This window comes from Oncorhynchus nerka, linkage group LG12, assembly GCF_034236695.1.
Source record: "Oncorhynchus nerka isolate Pitt River linkage group LG12, Oner_Uvic_2.0, whole genome shotgun sequence".
Lineage (NCBI taxonomy): Eukaryota > Metazoa > Chordata > Actinopteri > Salmoniformes > Salmonidae > Oncorhynchus > Oncorhynchus nerka.
The window spans coordinates 77,422,089-77,443,273 of record NC_088407.1 but is presented as its reverse complement, the minus strand read 5'-3'; the positions used below and the strand labels follow the sequence as shown (position 1 = coordinate 77,443,273).

At 44.1% G+C, this 21,185-nt stretch overlaps 1 protein-coding gene across 1 annotated transcript in view; it reads left to right on the top strand.

The window, feature by feature from the left end:
* The window catches only part of LOC115119870 (tau-tubulin kinase 2-like), a 47,012-nt gene that overhangs the window by 9,765 nt on the left and 16,062 nt on the right, over positions 1–21,185 (top strand). Inside the window, 9 exon segments of the mRNA XM_065025811.1 lie at positions 7,996–8,175; positions 12,728–12,875; positions 16,022–16,095; positions 16,231–16,371; positions 16,974–17,078; positions 17,753–17,911; positions 19,933–20,058; positions 20,348–20,505; positions 20,885–21,095. Of these exon segments, the coding sequence (XP_064881883.1) occupies positions 8,104–8,175; positions 12,728–12,875; positions 16,022–16,095; positions 16,231–16,371; positions 16,974–17,078; positions 17,753–17,911; positions 19,933–20,058; positions 20,348–20,505; positions 20,885–21,095 (1,194 nt within the window). The 5' untranslated portion in view covers positions 7,996–8,103.

Here is a 21,185-nt window from a genome sequence, read left to right as displayed (position 1 = left end):
CTCACACAGAATGCTAGAGTAGCCTACTTCCTCACACAGAATGCTAGAGTAGCCTACTTCCTCACACAGAATGCTAGAGTAGCCTACTTCCTCACACAGAATGCTAGAGTAGCCTACTTCCTCACACAGAATGCTAGAGTAGCCTACTTCCTCACACAGAATGCTAGAGTAGCCTACTTCCTCACACAGAATGCTAGAGTAGCCTACTTACTCACACAGAATGCTAGAGTAGCCTACTTCCTCACACAGAATGCTAGAGTAGCCTCACACAGAATGCTAAAAATAAGTTCTCATCACTTTTGAGAGTTTGCTAATAAAGTAGGCTATAACTCGTAAAAATTCATTTTCTGAGAATATCAAAGAAGTCGAATGTGTTTTACGACAGGAAAGTGGCAGAGTCTTGGAAGCAATTAAATGATCAAACACTACGAGTCTGTTACACGTCAGTGACTGGTCTAATCAACACTGAAATAGGCCTGTCTTGGTTTGTTGTTACATGTCAGTGACTGGTCTAATCAACACTGAAATAGGCCTGTCTTGGTTTGTTGTTACATGTCAGTGACTGGTCTAATCAAAACTGAAATAGGCCTGTCTTGGTTTGTTGTTGCATGTCAGTGACTGGTCTAGTCAACACTGAAATAGGCCTGTCTTGGTTTGTTGTTACATGTCAGTGACTGGTCTAGTCAACACTGAAATAGGCCTGTCTTGGTTTGTTGTTACATGTCAGTGACTGGTCTAGTCAACACTGAAATCAGGCCTGTCTTGGTTTGTTGTTACATGTCAGTGACTGGTCTAATCAACACTGAAATAGGCCTGTCTTGGTTTGTTGTTGCATGTCAGTGACTGGTCTAGTCAACACTGAAATAGGCCTGTCTTGGTTTGTTGTTACATGTCAGTTACTGGTCTAATCAACACTGAAATAGGCCTGTCTTGGTTTGTTGTTACATGTCAGTTACTGGTCTAATCAACACTGAAATAGGCCTGTCTTGGTTTGTTGTTACATGTCAGTGACTGGTCTAGTCAACACTGAAATAGGCCTGTCTTGGTTTGTTGTTACATGTCAGTGACTGGTCTAATCAACACTGAAATAGGCCTGTCTTGGTTTGTTGTTACATGTCAGTGACTGGTCTAATCAACACTGAAATAGGCCTGTCTTGGTCTGTTGTTACATGTCAGTGACTGGTCTAATCAACACTGAAATAGGCCTGTCTTGGTTTGTTGTTACATGTCAGTGACTGGTCTAGTCAACACTGAAATAGGCCTGTCTTGGTTTGTTGTTACATGTCAGTGACTGGTCTAGTCAACACTGAAATAGGCCTGTCTTGGTTTGTTGTTACATGTCAGTGACTGGTCTAATCAACACTGAAATAGGCCTGTCTTGGTTTGTTGTTACATGTCAGTGACTGGTCTAATCAACACTGAAATAGGCCTGTCTTGGTTTGTTTTTACATGTCAGTGACTGGTCTAGTCAACACTGAAATAGGCCTGTCTTGGTTTGTTGTTACATGTCAGTGACTGGTCTAATCAACACTGAAATAGGCCTGTCTTGGTTTGTTGTTACATGTCAGTGACTGGTCTAATCAACACTGAAATAGGCCTGTCTTGGTTTGTTGTTGCATGTCAGTGACTGGTCTAGTCAACACTGAAATAGGCCTGTCTTGGTTTGTTGTTACATGTCAGTGACTGGTCTAATCAACACTGAAATAGGCCTGTCTTGGTTTGTTGTTACATGTCAGTGACTGGTCTAGTCAAGACTGAAATAGGTCTGACTTGGTCTGTTGTTACATGTCAGTGACTGGTCTAATCAACACTGAAATAGGCCTGTCTTGGTTTGTTGTTACATGTCAGTGACTGGTCTAATCAACACTGAAATAGGCCTGTCTTGGTTTGTTGTTACATGTCAGTGACTGGTCTAATCAACACTGAAATAGGCCTGTCTTGGTTTGTTGTTGCATGTCAGTGACTGGTCTAATCAACACTGAAATAGGCCTGTCTTGGTTTGTTGTTACATGTCAGTGACTGGTCTAGTCAACACTGAAATAGGCCTGTCTTGGTTTGTTGTTACACAAATGTCTCGTCTCTTGGTTCTGTTATAGATACGTTATATATATAGAGGGTATAGATATGTTATAGAGTGAAGCTTGCGTACATTTTATTAGATTTATTGAACTCTGTAACCAGAGGTGGGGTCAATTACATTTCAATTCCAGTCAATTCAGAAAGTAAACCAAATTCCAATTCCACATTTTACCCATTGAAAAACATTGAAGATAATTGGAATTTCCTGAATGGACTGGAATTGAAATGGAATTGATCCCATCTCCGATGTAGTCTATTCCTTGAGTAGCCCTGCTGTCAGCGTGTGTGTGGGGCTGCTGTGTGTGTGTGTGTGTGGAGGTGTGATGGCCTGTCTTGGGATCAGACTGGAGAGAGCTTGTGTTACATGTCAGGACTGGTCTGTCAACCTGAAATAGGCCTGTCTTGGTTTGGAACCATGCCTAGGCCCACAGGCCTAGGCCTCAGCTGTCATTAGCTATCATCTCCACAGGCCTAGGCCTCAGCTGTCATTAGCTATCATCTCCACAGGCCTAGGCCTCAGCTGTCATTAGCTATCATCTCCACAGGCCTAGGCCTCAACTGTCATTAGCTATCATCTCCACAGGCCTAGTTCTCAACTGTCATTAGCTATCATCTCCACAGGCCTAGTTCTCAACTGTCATTAGCAAATGTCTCGTCTCTTGGTTCTGTTATAGATATTTTATAGATGAGGGTTATCATCTCCACAGGCCTAGGACTCAGCTGTCATTAGCTATCATCTCCACAGGCCTAGTTCTCAACTGTCATTAGCTATCATCTCCACAGGCCTAGGCCTCAACTGTCATTAGCTATCATCTCCACAGGCCTAGGCCTCAACTGTCATTAGCTATCATCTCCACAGGCCTAGGCCTCAACTGTCATTAGCTATCATCTCCACAGGCCTAGGCCTCACCCATTGAAAAACTATCATCTCCACAGGCCTAGGCCTCAACTGTCATTAGCTATCATCTCCACAGGCCTAGGCCTCAGCTGTCATTTGCTATCATCTCCACAGGCCTAGTTCTCAACTGTCATTAGCTATCATCTCCACAGGCCTAGTTCTCAACTGTCATTAGCTATCATCTCCACAGGCCTAGTTCTCAACTGTCATTAGCTATCATCTCCACAGGCCTAGTTCTCAACTGTCATTAGCTATCATCTCCACAGGCCTAGTTCTCAACTGTCATTAGCTATCATCTCCACAGGCCTAGTTCTCAACTGTCATTAGCTATCATCTCCACAGGCCTAGGACTCAGCTGTCATTAGCTATCGTCTCCACAGGCCTAGTTCTCAACTGTCATTAGCTATCATCTCCACAGGCCTAGGCCTCAACTGTCATTAGCTATCATCTCCACAGGCCTAGGCCTCAGCTGTCATTTGCTATCATCTCCACAGGCCTAGTTCTCAACTGTCATTAGCTATCATCTCCACAGGCCTAGGACTCAGCTGTCATTAGCTATCATCTCCACAGGCTACTTGACATTCCTTCTGCACACCCAGTGGTTAATGTTCTCTGTCACTGTGACTTATTTCCGTCATATGGATTCTGAAGAGGTCTTTTTTGAGATCAGTGTCGATCTGCAACACGGGTTTGGATATGACATAGCCTAATCTAGACAGAAGTATGTCTGTTCTACAAAATATATTCCCAAATATTTTATTTTCTCTGTTACGATGTGGGCACTGAACTGACATGCATGATTGTTGATGACACTCCGATGTTCAGATGAAGGGAATTAAATAGTCTATAATGCGTACCACAGCAGCGCTCAACTCAGACAGCGGTGAGGAGCTCATTGTTGCCGCTGGCAAAGTCATTCAAAGGCTGTGATTTATCACTCAGGATAGAACTGTCCAGTGGTACTATTTTTGCCATGTAATATTGTTATTAAAACTATAGTAGAATAGTTGATCTATTTACCTAGTCGGCTTGTTGTTGTGTGTCCAATGCAAGATGAATGTTCCTCTCGAGGCGCATTCAAGTTGCGAGAACCATAGGAGGGTAACATGTATTTTGACAAGCACAACAATTCTTCATACAATTGCTGGAAAACAATTTAGAAAGCAGTTTTGGCCTTTGAATCCAAGTGTTCCATTGCTACCATGCGCGTGTGGCATCCATTTACAAATGCAGTTTTACAACAGGAGTTTCAAGCATGGTTTTACGCCTCTATCAGACCGACAGCCTTATTGCGTTTTGGTACATAAGAAGTACATTCATTTCCAATGAAAAGTGGATGTAGAACCATCAGACGGGTGATTGACATAGCAGTGGGGGGTGAAGACCTTGGCCGTTCGGGGGCGCTTGCTGGGGAGGGGTGGCTCCCAAACATCATCCAAATCCTCTGCATCCTCGACTCTGAGAATAAAATAAAGGGATACATTGTTATAAAGACACACAGAATTACAGTTGACTACATTTACAAAACGACATTACTGTAAAGTAAAAACACCAAGCTTCAACTTTATCTGTACAGTGAACATAGAAGGTGTGAAGTACACACACAATGCAAACAGTAACACGTTGGAGACAAAGGCAGAGGTGAAGACCACAAATAAACAATGACCATGAGAGTTTAGTGGCCTCTCCAATGCCCATGAGAGTTTAGTGGCCTCTCCAATGGCCATGAGAGTTTAGTGGCCTCTCCAATGGCCATGAGAGTTTAGTGGCCTCTCCAATGGCCATGAGAGTTTAGTGGCCTCTCCAATGGCCATGAGAGTTTAGTGGCCTCTCCAATGGCCATGAGAGTTTAGTGGCCTCTCCAATGGCCATGAGAGTTTAGTGGCCTCTCCAATGACCATGAGAGTTTAGTGGCCTCTCCAATGGCCATGAGGGTTTAGTGGCCTCTCCAATGGCCATGAGAGTTTAGTGGCTCCTCCAAAAACCATGAGAGTTTAGTGGCCTCTCCAATGGCCATGAGAGTTTAGTGGCCTCTCCAATGGCCATGAGAGTTTAGTGGCCTCTCCAATGGCCATGAGAGTTAAGTGGCCTCCAATGGCCATGAGAGTTTAGTGGCCTCTCCAATGACCATGAGAGTTTAGTGCCCTTTCTAAAGTTACAAGGATGAAACTTAGAACTAATATGAAACGGACAATAACTACTTTGTAATTCTATAACATTGAAATTACTTGTTACATAGGCCTACGCACACTAAAACCAAAGCACAAAAAAACAGACAAAGAAATACATATAGTAAATTAGCTATATAAAGTCATGAAAATAAAGTGGATCCAATCCTTCTAGAAAGCAATCTTTGTTGGCCGAGCGATTTGGACCAGTATTTTGTTCAAAGCTTCTATTCATAGCTGCCTTTTTTTTTTAGCTTCTTGTTCGATATTCTTAGTTTTACCTTTTTTCATCCCTTGAGAAGCCATCCTTTATGCTAAAGCGATGAAATTAAAGCGATGAAATGTGTTTACAATGTACTGTAGCGTGCTCGGTGCGTTCCGTCTCTGAGCCAGGTAGTAGTAGTTCGCATTACACATAAAAGGTTCTAGGCCTTGCTTTGTCCCACCCAGGTCAACTGCATATCCCTGGAAAGCTTATCTCATTGGCTACAGTACTGTCAATGTGCCATAGTAGCCAATCCCCTGTGTAATGGATGCCTACGGCGCGTAAGCAGGCAAAGTCATATTTGCGATGCCGCAAAGATATAGTCACTCCGTGGACATTCGATGTTGCCATTAAGTCATACATCATCAGATAACATGGCAATAGGCTAGATTTGTTCCTACCAACCTAAGGATTCATTTGATACCCCCCCCCATGTAGCTACAGTTGAAGTCGGAAGTTTACATACACCATAGCCAAATACATTTAAACTCAGTTTTACACAATTTCTGACATTTAGTCAGAGTAAAAATTCCCTGTCTTAGGTCAGTTAGGTTCACCACTTTATTTAAAAAAATTGAAATGTCAGAATAATAGTAGAGAGAATGATTTATTTCAGCCTTTATTTCTTTCATCACATTCCCAGTGGGTCAGAAGTTTACATACACTCAATTAGTATTTGGTAGCATTGCCTTTTAAATTGTTTGACTTGGGTCAAACGTTTCGGGTAGCCTTCCACGAGCTTCAAACAATATGTTGGGTGAATTTTGGCCCATTCCTCCTGACAGAGCTGTTGTAACTGAGTCAGGTTTGTAGGCCTCCTTGCTTGCACGTGCTTTTTCAGTTCAGCCCACACATTTTCTATAGGATTGAGGTTAGGGCTTTGTGATGGCCACTCCAATACCTTGACTTTGTTGTCCTTAAGCCATTTTGCCACAACTCTGGAAGTATGTTTGGGATTATTGTCCATTTGGAAGACCCATTTGCGACCACGTTTTAACTTCCTGACTGATGTCTTGAGATGTTGCTTCAATATATCCACAAATTTTCCTCCCTCATGATGCCATCTATTTTGTGAAGTGCACCAGTCCCTCCTGCAGCAAAGCACCCCACAACATGATGCTGCCACCCCTGTGCTTCACGGTTGGGATGGTATTCTTCGGCTTGCAAGCTTCTCCTTTTTCCTCCAAACATAACGATGGTCATTATGGCCAAACAGTTCTATTTTTGTTTCATCAGACCAGAGGACATTTCTCCAAAAAGTACGATCTTTGTCCCCATGTGCAGTTGCAAACCGTAGTCTGGCTTTTTTATGGTGGTTTTGAAGGAGTGGCGTCTTCCTTGCTGAACGGCCTTTCAGGTTATGTCGATATAGGACTTGTTTTACTGTGGATATAGATACTTTTGTAGTTGTTTCCTCCAGCATCTTCACAAGGTCCTTTGCTGTTCTGGGATTGATTTGTATTTTTCACACCAAAGTACGTTCATCTCTAGAAGACAGAACGTGTCTCCTTTCTGAGCGGTATGATGGCTGTGTGGTCCCATGGTGTTTATACTTGTGTACTATTGTTTGTACAGATGAACGTGGTACCTTCGGGCATTTGGGGCGGCAGGGTAGCCTAGTGGTTAGAGTGTTGGACTAGCAACCGGAAGGTTTGCAAGTTCAAAACTCCCAAGCTGGCAAGTCTGTCGTTCTGCCTCTGAACAGGCAGTTAACCCACTGTTCCTAGGCCGTCATTGAAAATAAGAATTTGTTCTTAACTGACTTGCCTAGTTAAATAAGGTAAAATAAATAAAACATTGGAAATTGCTCCCAAGGATAAACCAGACTTGTGGAGGTCTACATTTTTGATTCTGAGGTCTTGGCTAATTTCCTTTGATTTTCCCATGATGTCACAGACACAGACCAATAACCAAGATACTCAGCTTTCCGCAGATGCCCTGCTTTTGCAGATAGGGGCTACCGTTCTCATACCAGACTGAATTGAATAAAAAAATCTAATCGGGTCCCCAAATATGGGGACTTTATATTTTAAGAGGTTAAATTGAGCATTTCAGTTTTTCTACCTAAAAATTATCCTGGGGAGGACACCGTACCCTCTAAGCAAGGAGACTGGAATTGATCAAACTCGCAGTTTAATACATGTACAATATAATCCTATTTCCCTAAAAGCATGATGGTCAGGACTTTCTGACATGAAAGAGGAGGTTAACTTGGCCCCAGACAATCAATCAAATGGACTTAAGTTTCAGTCATGGGATTATTTTAGCTTTAACCCCTGTGTGTATATAGTACTTTACATCAACAACAGATGTACACCTGTTGTATTCGGCCCATGTGACAAATACATTTGATTTGATGTTAGTCCTGTGTTGAGGGAGCCTCAGTCAAAGCTATGTCTAAAGGTTTGGAACTTTCCATACAGTTTACATTTACATTTGAATGATTTAGCTGACACTCTTATCCAGAGATACTTCATTAACTAGAGTTCGTTATATTCATTATTATATTCAACAGACCACAGTATATTGTCGTGGCGGTAGTGGTCTTACGTGTGTTCTGCCTCTCTCCCGGGCCTGTTGTTTAGGTCTCTACAGGAACCTGATGCCCGACCCAATCTAATACGGCTGGTGGTAGTTAGCAGGAGTGGTAGTAGAGGAAGAACCACCGTGAACAGCAGTCCACCGCAGGCGGGATGAGTGCTGCAGCGATGGACCAAGCTGACATCCTCACTGTGCTTGTCCTGGTCAAGGAACGATGGAAAGTGGTACGTGTGTGTGTGTGTGTGTGTTATTTCAAATTCCTTATATTAAACCAACCAGCAGGCACAATGTTCTTATTGTTATTTATTTACGGATAGCCAGGGGCACACTCCAACACTCAGACATAATTTACAAACTAAAGATTTGTGTTTAGTGAGTCCTCCAGATCAGAGGCAATAGATGACATGGGGTGTTCTCTTGATACATGTGTGAATTGGACCATCTTCCTGTCCTGCTGAGCATTCAAAATGTACTTTTGGGTATCAGGGAAAATGTTTGGAGTAAAAAGTACATTATTTTATTTAGGAATGTAGTGAAGTAAAAGTTGTCAAAAATATAAATAGTAAAGTATAGTACAGAAACCGCAAAAAAGTACTTAAGTAGTACTTTAAAGTATGTTTACTTAAGTACTTTACACCACTGAGTGAGTGAGTGAGTGAGTGAGTGAGTGAGTGAGTGAGTGAGTGACCATTCTGTTATGCCATGTTTGTACCCCCTCAGCAAGCACCAATTCATCACAACAAAGCTGTATTTGTTCTCAATGAATTGGCTCCACTCTCCCCTATGTCTTTATCTTGTCCATCTCACCTGCTGACCTGGACAGGTTGGGGTCAGCTCCATGTGTGCAGTGCACATGCAGCTCCTTGCCACCAAGTGGACTGGAACTTAATAAAGCGAAAGAAGCTATTTGTAGCCACTCAGTGTGCTATTCCCAGCGCTATCCCCCTGGCTGCTCCTCTCTACCATGCTGTGGTGTGTGTGTGTGCCCGTGTCTCCCGGCCAGAGCTACCAGGGACAGGGTGCCATGTGAGGTTAGTATAGCTGGGACTGGGACCTCTCCTGGTACTGAAACCTACTGGGACTGGGACTGAAACCTCTACTGGGACTGTGACCTCTACTGGGACTGTGACCTCTACTGGGACTGTGACCTCGACTGGGACTGTGACCTCGACTGGGACTGTGACCGCCACTGGGACTGGGACTTGGAATGGGACCTCTACTGGGACTGAGACTTCGACTGGGACTGGGAGGAGTAGGGCAGCACCATGTCTACACTTCCTGTGTATAGTAAATTATAATAAAATATTTATATATATATTTTTTTATTTCACCTTTATTTAACCAGGTAGGCCAGTTGAGAACAAGTTCTCATTTACAACTGCGACCTGGCCAAGTTAAAGCAAGGCAGTGCGACAAAAACAACACAGAGTTACACATGGAATAAACAAACGTACAGTCTTAACACAATAGAAAAATCTGTATACAGTGTGTGCAAAATTAAGTAAGGAGGTAAGGCAATAAATAGGCCAATAGTGGCAAAGTAATTTCAATTTAGCAATTTACACTGGAGTGATATACAGATGAGGATGTGCAAGGTGAAATACTGGTGTGCAAACGAGCAGAAAAACAAAGAGAGAGTTTACAGTCTAGCCAGACACCTAGGTATTTATAGTTGTCCACATTAGAGGTCGACCGATTATGATTTTTCAACGCCGATACCGATTATTGGAGGACAGAAAAAGCCGATACCGATTAATGTGTGTGTGTGTGTGTGTATATATATATATTATATATTACACACATTTTTGTAATAATGACAATTGCAACAATACTGAATGAACAATGAACACTTTGATTTGAACTTAATATAATACATATTATGGGCTTTTGGATGGTTGTTCTTAAGGTGATTTCACAGGTTGGTGGTATTTTTTTATTTAGCCGTTGCTGACCCCATGCTTACATCTTTATCACAAATAAGACACCTTGCAATTCGTTCCAGTCATTGGCAGCAGAGAACTTGAAGGAAAGGCGGCCAAAGGAGGTGTGGGCTTTGGGGATGGATGACCAGTGAAATATACCTGCTGGAGCGCGTGCTACCAGTGTGGGACTATTCCATGTAATAGTCCCACACTGGTGCTCTGCTTTTCTCTGCCATCTGTAAAACACACACACAGCTCTGAAGTGACAATGATACTGAAGAGTCTGCTTAGGATACAAATACTCTCAACTGTTTGAATAAAAATAGAGTTTAAGTTACTTGTGATGAATGTTGAAAACAAAAACTGTAATTTCTATATGCGGGAAATCCTATTTTAATAATGGACATGGTAAGAATTGACTACCAAAGTGCGAGTCATAATTCCCATGACACCTTCTAGCAAAATCTGAAAAGCGGTTCCTTCATTCATTTATTCCATAGGATATTTTTAGATTCACTTAAAATAAGGTCTGTGTTTCATGTAGGCTTACACCACCTTGCCAATTTTATAACTGTGTAGATATCCATAGGACAAGGTAACTCTGATCAATATTGGCTAAATATAAGTGAAGATAAAAAAAATGTAGAGTGGATTTATGAAAATATTTAGAAAAACGTTACCTTATCCTAGTGAGATTTACACGGGTATCAAAACGCAGAGGCGGTTTAAGCCTGAACGAAACACCGACCTTATTTGAAGTAGATCAAGAAATTCTCTATGGAAGACATGAACAGAGGCGGTTTAAGCACGAAACAATGACCTTATTTGAAGTAGATCAAGACATTCTCTATGGAAGACATGAACGGTAAAATAACGAAGGAACCCCTTTCAAGTTCAGCCTCAAGTTATTACAGGAATTATAACGCGTCGACAATTTCTCTCTAAACCATATACCTTTGACTACTGCTCTATCGAATATCAAATCATAGGCTTAACTATATTAAACACACAGAAATACGAGCCTTAGGTCAAATCCGGAAACTATCACCTCGAAAACAAAACGTTTATTCCGTTCCGTATTTTATCTAACGGGTGGCATCCATGAGTCTAAATATTCCTGTTACATTGCACAACATTCAATGTTATGTCATAATTACGTAAAATTCTGGCAAATTAGTTCGCAAAGAGCCAGGCGGCCCAAACTGTTGCATATAGCCTGACTCTGCCTGCAATGAACGCAAGAGAAGTGACACAATTTCACCTGGTTAATATTGCCTGCTAACCTGGATTTCTTTTAGCTAAATATGCAGGTTTAAAAATATATACTTGTGTATTGGTTTTAAGAAAGGTATTGATGTTTATGGTTAAGTACACATTGGAGCAACGGCAGTCGTTGATTGATTGTTTTTTATAAGATAAGTTTAATGCTAGCTAGCAACTTACCTTGGCTTACTGCATTCGCGTAACAGGCAGGCTCCTCGTGAGGCAGGTGGTTAGAGCGTTGGACTAGTTAACTGTAAGGTTGCAAGATTGGATCCCCCGAGCTGACAAGGTCAAAATCTGTCGTTCTGCCTCAGTCCTAGGCCGTCATTGAAAATAAGAATGTGTTATTAACTGACTTGAAATAAAGATTAAATAAAACTGTATAATGTTTTTTTTTATTTTTTATAATCTGCAAAATCAGCGCCCAAAAATACTGATTTCCGATTGTTATGAAAACTTGAATTCGGCCCTAATTAATCGACAATTCCGATTAATCGGTCGACCTCTAGTCCACATATTCTAAGTCAGAACCGTCCAGAGTAGTGATGCTAGTCGGGCGAGCGGGTGTGGGCAGCTATCGGTTGAAGAGCATGCATTTCGTTTTACTAGCATTTAAGAGCAGTTTGAGGCCTCGGAAGGAGTGTTGTATGGCGTTGAAGCTCGTTTGGAGGTTTGTTAACACAGTGTCCAAAGAAGGGCCAGATGTATTACAGAATAGTGTCGTCTGTGTGGAGGTGGATCAAAGAATCACCCGCAGCAAGAGCGACATCATTGATATATACAGAGAAAAGATTCGGCCCGAGAATTGAACCCTGTGGCACCCCCATAGAGACTGCCAGAGGTCCGGACAACAGGCCCTCCGATTCGACCCACTGAACTCTATCTGAGAAGTAGTTAGTGAACCAGGCGAGGCAGTCATAAGAGAAACCAAGGCTGTTGAGTCTTCCAATAAGAATATGGTGATTGTCGGAGTCTAAACTTTCATTTTTACTTGAGTAACTTTATATTAAGGTATCTATACTTTTACTCAAGTTTGACAATTGGCTACTTTTTCCACCACTGCCTATATATCATGTATGTATTGGATAACGGCACAATCATTTGGGCTTTTTTGGGCTTGGGCTCATTAAATGTGGTTAATGTAGGGCTCATTAAATGTGGTTAATATAGGTCTCATCAGGCTCAGGTAGCATCATGTTTGAATTGTCATGCTGGTCAAAGCTCCAATCAAATCCAGGCACATTTATATGCTTTATAATGCTTCTGAATGACACTTCCAGTTTTGGCGGGAAATACTAGGTTACCCGGGTGAAAAGTGATACCAGGAGATGATTCAACCCTAGCACTGACGGAGGAGCTGATGTTATGTACATCTGCCACTGCTAATCTCTTTGAGTTGAGCTGCTTGTGTCACACAAAAGTGTGTGTGTTTTTTTTCGTGTTCGTGTGTGGATACTGATTAGAGATGAAGAAACGTAAATAGGAATGGGGGAGGAAGGTTGGATGGTGGGAAGATTGAAAAAGAAAAGAATCTACTAACCTATGTTTTCCACATTATGACATTACGCTTTGCCTTGGGATGTGTGTATAGACAAAGAAGATCGGCGGCGGTGGCTTTGGGGAGATCTACGAGGCGTTGGACCTGCTGACCAGGGTCAGTGTTGCTCTGAAGGTGGAGTCGGCACAGCAGCCTAAACAGGTCCTCAAGATGGAGGTGGCTGTCCTCAAGAAACTCCAGGGTAAATTACATGTACTTAATTACATGTACTTAACCTTCCCTCTGACTTCTGCCCCCTAAACTCAACCATCAATCACCTGCCCTAAACTCAACCATCAACCACCTGCCCTAAACTCAACCATCAACCACCTGCCCTAAACTCAACCACAACCCTCCTACCGTAAACTAAACCACAACCCTCCTACCGTAAACTAAACCACAACCCCCTGCCCTAAACTCAACCAACCCCCTGCCCTAAACTGACCAGTAGTCATTTCAAAGTACACATTCAACCTAATTTAATCTCAAGAGATGGAATTTATATTGTTGTATATTACCTTTAGTGACTACCCATCCCGCATGCGGGAGCGTAATCATCGACTGACACTAATTAGCATAAAGCAAAGGACATAAATATTCCTAGAAAATATTCCTATTCATGAAAATCACAAATGAAATATATTGAGACACAGCTTAGCCTTTTGTTAATCACCCTGTCATCTCAGATTTCCAAAATATGCTTTACAGCCAAAGCGAGACAAGCATTTGTGTAAGTTTATCGATAGCAGAGTATAGCATTTTGTCCAGCTAGCAGCAGGTAACTTGGTCACGGAAATCAGAAAAGCAATCAAATTAAATAGTTTACCTTTGATGAGCTTCGGATGTTTTCACTCATGAGACTCCCAGTTAGATAGCAAATGTTCCTTTTTTCCCAAAATATTATTTTTGTAGGTGAAATAGCTCCGTTTGTTCTTCACGTTTGGCTAAGAAATCGCCCGGAAATTGCAGTCAGGAAAACGCCGAAAAATATTCCAAATTAGCTCCATAATATCAACAGAAACATGACAATAATCCTCAAGGTGTTTTTCACATATCTATTCGATAATATATCCGTCGGGACAATTCGTTTTTCAGTAGGACCGATTGGAATAATGGCTACCTCTGTATTTTACGCGAGAGTCACTCTGGGAGCCATCAGGTGACCACTTGCGCAATGTAGCCGCTTACGGGTATTCTTCAACATAAATGTGTAAAACTACGTCACAATGCTGTAGACACCTTGGGGAATACGGAGAAAGAGTAATCTGGTTGATAGCCCATTCACTGCTCAATAGGGACGCATTGGAACGCAGCGCTTTCAAAACATGAGGCACTTCAGGATTGGATTTTTCTCAGGCTTTCGCCTGCAACAGCAGTTCTGTTATACTCACAGACAATATTTTTACAGTTTTGGAAACTTTAGAGTGTTTTCTAGCCTAAGCTGTCAATTATATGCATATTCTAGGATCTTGTCCTGACAAAATATCCTGTTTACTACGGGAATGTTATTTTTCCAAAAATGAAAATACTGCCCCCTAGTCACAAAAGGTTGACGGTCTACTACTCGATAAGGCAAAGGGATACACTGACTCTGAAGGATAATGTAGAGAAAGAAATCAAGGACGTGTTGGGTGGGGTTATGTCGGGATAGAGGGCAGAGTGGGACTATGTCGGGATAGAGGGCAGAGTGGGACTATGTAGGGATGGAGGGCAGAGTGGGACTATGTCTGGATAGAGGGCAGAGTGGGACTATGTAGGGGTAGAGGGCAGAGTGGGACTATGTCGGGATAGAGGGCAGAGTGGGACTATGTCTGGATGGAGGGCAGAGTGGGACTATGTCTGGATAGAGGGCAGAGTGGGACTATGTCTGGATAGAGGGCAGAGTGGGACTATGTCTGGATAGAGGGCAGAGTGGGACTATGTCTGGATAGAGGGCAGAGTGGGACTATGTCTGGGTAGAGGGCAGAGTGGGACTATGTCGGGGTAGAGGGCAGAGTGGGACTATGTCGGGGTAGAGGGCAGAGTGGGACTATGTCGGGGTAGAGGGCAGAGTGGGACTATGTCGGGGTAGAGGGCAGAGTGGGACTATGTCGGGGTAGAGGGCAGAGTGGGACTATGTCGGGGTAGAGGGCAGAGTGGGACTATGTCAGAGTGGGGGGTAGAGGGCAGAGTGGGACTATGTCGGGGTAGAGGGCAGAGTGGGACTATGTCGGGGTAGAGGGCAGAGTGGGACTATGTCGGGGTAGAGGGCAGAGTGGGACTATGTCGGGGTAGAGGGCAGAGTGGGACTATGTCGGGGTAGAGGGCAGAGTGGGACTATGTCGGGGTAGAGGGCAGAGGCATAATTACTAGGTTGTTAGGCGGAATACCTGCAATACCTCCTCCCATCCCCCAACATGTCTCCTCCCGTTCCCCAACATGTCTCCTCCCGTTCCCCAACATGTCTCCTCCCGTTCCCCAACATGTCTCCTCCCGTTCCCCAACATGTCTCCTCCCGTTCCCCAACATGTCTCCTCCCGTTCCCCAACATGTCTCCTCCCGTTCCCCAACATGTCTCCTCCCGTCCCCCAACATGTCTCCTCCCGTCCCCCAACATGTCTCCTCCGTCCCCCAACATGTCTCCTCCCGTCCCCAACATGTCTCCTCCCGTCCCCCAACATGTCTCCTCCCGTCCCCCAACATGTCTCCTCCCGTCCCCCAACATGTCTCCTCCCGTCCCCCAACATGTCTCCTCCCGTCCCCCAACATGTCTCCTCCCGTCCCCCAACATGTTTCCTCCCGTCCCCCAACATGTCTCCTCCCGTCCCCCAACATGTCTCAACATTTAAAATGGCCAATAAGAAACAAAAATAGCTTCTTAGCAAAGAGAAATTTCTCAAGCAACATATATTTCCACACGATGAGGTTGGAATAACACAGTGATATTTTGTAAATGATGATAATGCTCTTTTGGTATAAGAGCTGTTTGAAAAGACTGCCTGTAATTTCAGCCTTTTTTGGTGGGATGGAGTTTTGGACTGACTTGTGCCCTCAGTTAATTAATAGACCAATATGAAAGAGTTCCAAGAGTTCCTCTGCCAATAACAGATCGTTTTCAGTTTTCCCTTCCACTGAGACCACTTCTAAACAGTCCTTGCAAAATTCTTGCTTGAGAAATTTCTCTTTGCTAAGAAGCTATTTTTGTTTATTTTTGGCCATTTTAATTGAAAACATTCACAGTAAAGTAATTAATTGTTACCCAGAAATGATTTGATTTTGAGATAAAAACGGCTGCATTGGACCTTTAACATAGGTACCCCGTGGTTATACTATGTCATAAAGGATGCTATGTTCTATTGTATCGTCCAGGTAAAGAACACGTGTGTCGCTTTGTTGGATGCGGCCGCAATGACCGCTTCAACTATGTGGTGATGGAGCTTCAGGTAAGGATGAGCCTCTTCATCACCTTGTGTGTTTAAACGTCTCTAATTCTCTATAGCGATGTCAGTGAGCTGATGTGACTAAGTGTGAAGTGTTTGTAGTGATTCTGTAGGCTACGTGGGTGGTGTGTTTTTCAGGGGCGTAACCTGGCAGAGCTGAGGCGCAGTATGACGCGGGGCACGTTTACAGTCAGCACCACCCTGAGACTGGGACGACAGACACTAGAAGCTATAGAGAGCATCCACTCTGTTGGCTTCCTGCACAGAGACATCAAACCAGTGAGACAGGCAGGGAGTGTGTGTGTGAGGGTGAGTGTGTGTGTGTGTGAGGGTGGAGTGTGTGTGTGTGTGAGGGTGGAGTGTGTGTGTGTGTGAGGGTGGAGTGTGTGTGTGTGTGAGGGTGGAGTGTGTGTGTGTGTGAGGGTGGAGTGTGTGTGTGTGTGAGGGTGGAGTGTGTGTGTGTGAGGGTGGAGTGTGTGTGTGTGAGGGTGGAGTGTGTGTGTGTGAGGGTGGAGTGAGGGTGGAGTGTGTGTGTGTGTGTGTGAGGGTGGAGTGTGTGTGTGTGAGGGTGGAGTGTGTGTGTGAGTGTGAGGGTGGAGTCTGTGTGTGAGGGTGGAGTGTGTGTGTGTGTGTGTGTGAGGGTGGAGTGTGTGTGTGTGTGTGAGGATATAGTGTGTGTGTGAGGGTGGAGGGTGGAGTGTGTGTGTGCTTAGGGACTATATATTTTTGGAATGAAGAGATCATCATCATCATCAGTAATTTGACATTTTCTTTCTGTGAAAGTGACAAGAATCAGACTATGATAGTTGCTATTAAAATCCTTCCTCTCTTTTTCTTTATCTCTATCTCTCTTCTTCTTCTTCACCTTCTCTCTCTCCTAGTCCAACTTTGCCATGGGCCGGTTCCCCAGTACCTGTAGGACCTGCTACATGCTGGACTTTGGCCTGGCACGCCAGTTCACTAACTCCTGCCAAGAGGTCCGACCGGTAAGTGTCTGTCCACATGTGTGGTTAGACACTGTGTTCCGGTTTCTCGGTATTAAGCTTAGTCCTAGACTAAAAAGCTTGCTTAATGGTGAATCTAAATTGAAATAGCTTTTTTAGTCTGGGAATAGGCTTCGATCTCTGTCCTGGAAACTGGTCGTGTCTGTTTGTGTGCTATTGTCCTTGTTCTACCTTGTTAGTCGTACAGCAGCATGATGTGAAGTCTCTCTCTCCCCCAGCCTCGGCCAGTAGCAGGGTTCTACCTTGTTAGTCGTACAGCAGCATGATGGGAAGTCTCTCTCTCTCCCCCAGCCTCGGCCAGTAGCAGGGTTCTACCTTGTTAGTCGTACAGCAGCATGATGTGAAGTCTCTCTCTCTCCCCCAGCCTCGGGCAGTAGCAGGGTTCTACCTTGTTAGTCGTACAGCAGCATGATGGGAAGTCTCTCTCTCTCCCCCAGCCTCGGCCAGTAGCAGGGTTCTACCTTGTTAGTCGTACAGCAGCATGATGTGAAGTCTCTCTCTCTCCCCCAGCCTCGGGCAGTAGCAGGGTTCTACCTTGTTAGTCATACAGCAGCATGATGGGAAGTCTCTCTCTCTCCCCCAGCCTCGGCCAGTAGCAGGGTTCTACCTTGTTAGTCGTACAGCAGCATGATGTGAAGTCTCTCTCTCTCCCCCAGCCTCGGCCAGTAGCAGGGTTCAGAGGCACAGTCCGCTATGCGTCCGTCAACGCACACAAGAACAAGGAGATGGGTCGGCATGACGACCTGTGGTCCCTCTTCTACATGCTGGTGGAGTTCATGGTTGGACAGTTGCCATGGAGAAAGATCAAAGACAAGGTAAGAATCTTGTCTGAATTTTCCTTCCTGTACACCAACCAATCAGCAGACTCAGCCAAACTAGTCAGGATACGTAGGTACATAACTCGTAATGGTAACGTTAGCTAGGTACATGACTCATAATGGTAATGTTAGCTAGGTACATGACTCGTAATGGTAATGTTAGCTAGGTACATGACTCATAATGGTAACATTAGCTAGGTACATGCCTCGTAATGGTAACGTTAGCTAGGTACATGCCTCGTAATGGTAACGTTAGCTAGGTACATGACTCGTAATGGTAACGTTATCTAGGTACATGACTCGTAATGGTAACGTTGTCTAGGTACATGACTCGTAATGGTAACGTTAGCTAGGTACATGACTCGTAATGGTAACGTTAGCTAGGTACATGACTCGTAATGGTAACGTTAGTTAGATACATGACTCGTAATGGTAACGTTAGCTAGATACATGACTCGTAATGGTAATGTTGGCTAGGTACATGACTCGTAATGGTAACGTTAGCTAGGTACATGACTCGTAATGGTAATGTTAGCTAGGTACATGACTCGTAATGGTAACGTTAGCTAGGTCATGACTCGTAATGGTAATGTTAGCTAGGTACATGACTCGTAATGGTAACGTTAGCTAGGTCATGACTCGTAATGGTAACGTTAGCTAGGTCATGACTCGTAATAGTAACATTATCTTTGGCTAACTTGACTTGACTTGAGACTGACAGACTAACTCAATAACATGTCACAGCTCTGACGTCGCTGCATATGAATGTACTCATGCACGAGAGTACATAAAAAAAGTGTTATAATATACACTGAGTATACCAGACATTAGGAACGCTTTCCTAATATTGAGATGCCCTCAGAACAGCCTCAATTTGTCTGGACATGGACTCTACAATGTGTTGAAAGCATTCCACAAGGATGCTGGCCCATGTAGACTCCAATGCCTTCCACAGTTGTGTCAAATTGGTTCGATGTCTTTTGGGTGCTGGACCATTCTTGATACACACATGGAAAAACCCAGCAACGTTGCAGTTCTTCACGCAAACCGGTGCGCCTGGCACCTACTACCATACCCTGTTCAAAGGTACTTCAATCTTTTGTTACTTAAATCTCAATTGTCTCAAGGCTTAAAAATGATTATTTATCCTGTCTCCTCCCCTTCATCTACACTGATTGAAGTGAATTGAATAAGTGACATTAATAAGGGATCAAAGATTTCACCTGGTCAGTCTATGTCATGGAAAGAGCAAGTAAACTTCATCATGTTTTGCTCACTCAGTGGATATGCCTTTTAGCAGATGTTTATATCCAAAGTGACTTAACTGTAACGCGTGCATACATTTAATGTAAAGGAGGCCACGGGAATCAAATACACAATCCTGCCGTTACAAGCGCCATGCTCTACCAACTGAGCCATACTTCCATAACAACATGTGTGAACCCTCCCCAGGAGCATGTAGGGAAGCTGAAGGACACCTATGACCACAGGCTCATGCTGAAACACCTCTCTCTCCATCTCTCCATCTATCTCTCTCCCTCCCTCCCTCCCTCCCTCCCTCCCTCCCTCCCTCCCTCCCTCCCCAGGAGCATGTAGGGAAGCTGAAGGACACCTATGACCACAGGCTCATGCTGAAACACCTCTCTCTCCATCTTTCCCTCCCCAGGAGCATGTAGGGAAGCTGAAGGACACCTATGACCACAGGCTCATGCTGAAACACCTCTCTCTCCATCTCTCTCCCTCCCTCCCTCCCCAGGAGCATGTAGGGAAGCTGAAGGACACATATGACCACAGGCTCATGCTGAAACACCTCTCTCTCCATCTCTCTCTCTCCCTCCCTCCCCAGGAGCATGTAGGGAAGCTGAAGGACACATATGACCACCGGCTCATGCTGAAACACCTCTCTCTCCATCTCTCTCTCCCTCCCTCCCTCCCCAGGAGCATGTAGGGAAGCTGAAGGACACATATGACCACCGGCTCATGCTGAAACACCTCTCTCTCCATCTCTCCCTCCCCAGGAGCATGTAGGGAAGCTGAAGGACACCTATGACCACAGGCTCATGCTGAAACACCTGCCTGCTGAGTTCACTGTCTTCCTGGATCACATCTCTAACCTGGACTACTTCACAAAACCAGACTATCAGGTAAGATGGCAGATCTCTCTCACTTTACCTACTCTATGTGTGTGTACAGTATCTCTATGTTTTAACAGTTAGAACTAAGCATTTTGTTACAGTTCCCTGTGTCAATATACGGTAAGTCCCAGGACGTGTGTGTATGTTTTCAGACCGACTGATTGTCTGCCTGACTGTATGAATGTCTGAGCCCTCTTTCTGGAGTACTGAGTATCCATCAGTCAGACAGTCAGTGATGTTGTACAAGCTGTTAGGTATCTCAGGATATGACATCATGTGACTTTCTGTTGTGTTGTAGCTGCTGTTGTCAGTGTTTGACAACAGTATGAAGACCTACAACGTGGTGGAGAATGACCCGTATGACTGGGAGAGGACTGGGTCTGATGGTACTCTGACCATCAACGCTACAGCCACCACACCACAGCATCACACACGACTCACCCCAGCACACATGGGGTAAGAGACTGGGAACACACACACACACACACACACAGAGACTGGGAATCTTGAATGAACTGTTTAAAGGTCCACTGACTGTTCAGGGGATTTTTTGTCTATTTCACGATCACACACTTTTAACTTGTTTACCGGATGAATTCATTAATTAACCTATTTAATTAATTAATCTACCTGTTGAATGAATGAATGGATGGATGAATGAATCTACCTGTTGAATGGATGGATGGATGAAAGAATCTACCTGTTGAATGAATGGATGAATAAATGAATGGTTGAATGTATCCACCCGTTGAATGAATGCATTAATGAATTAATTAACTGATGAATGGATGGATGACTTAGTGACATCAGAGTAACATTCACTCTATAATTTCAGCATGGCCAATGCATCCCTGATCCCTGGGGACCTGGCGAGGGAGAACACAGACGATGTTCTGCAGGACGAGCAGCTTAGTGACAACGGGGAGAACAACCCTCCTCCAGACCGCCGCCCCGGATCCCCCAGCATGCCCCGGGCCAACCAGGAAGCTGACGTCTGGGAGGAGCTAGACCGTAACCGTAACCGCATCAGGACCGCTGTGTGGAAGGTAGAGAGGAGAACATACACACACCAGGGTTTCCATTAGCCGGTAATAGGCTTTTATACACTCCTCCCCCAAAAGCCAATAAATAACATT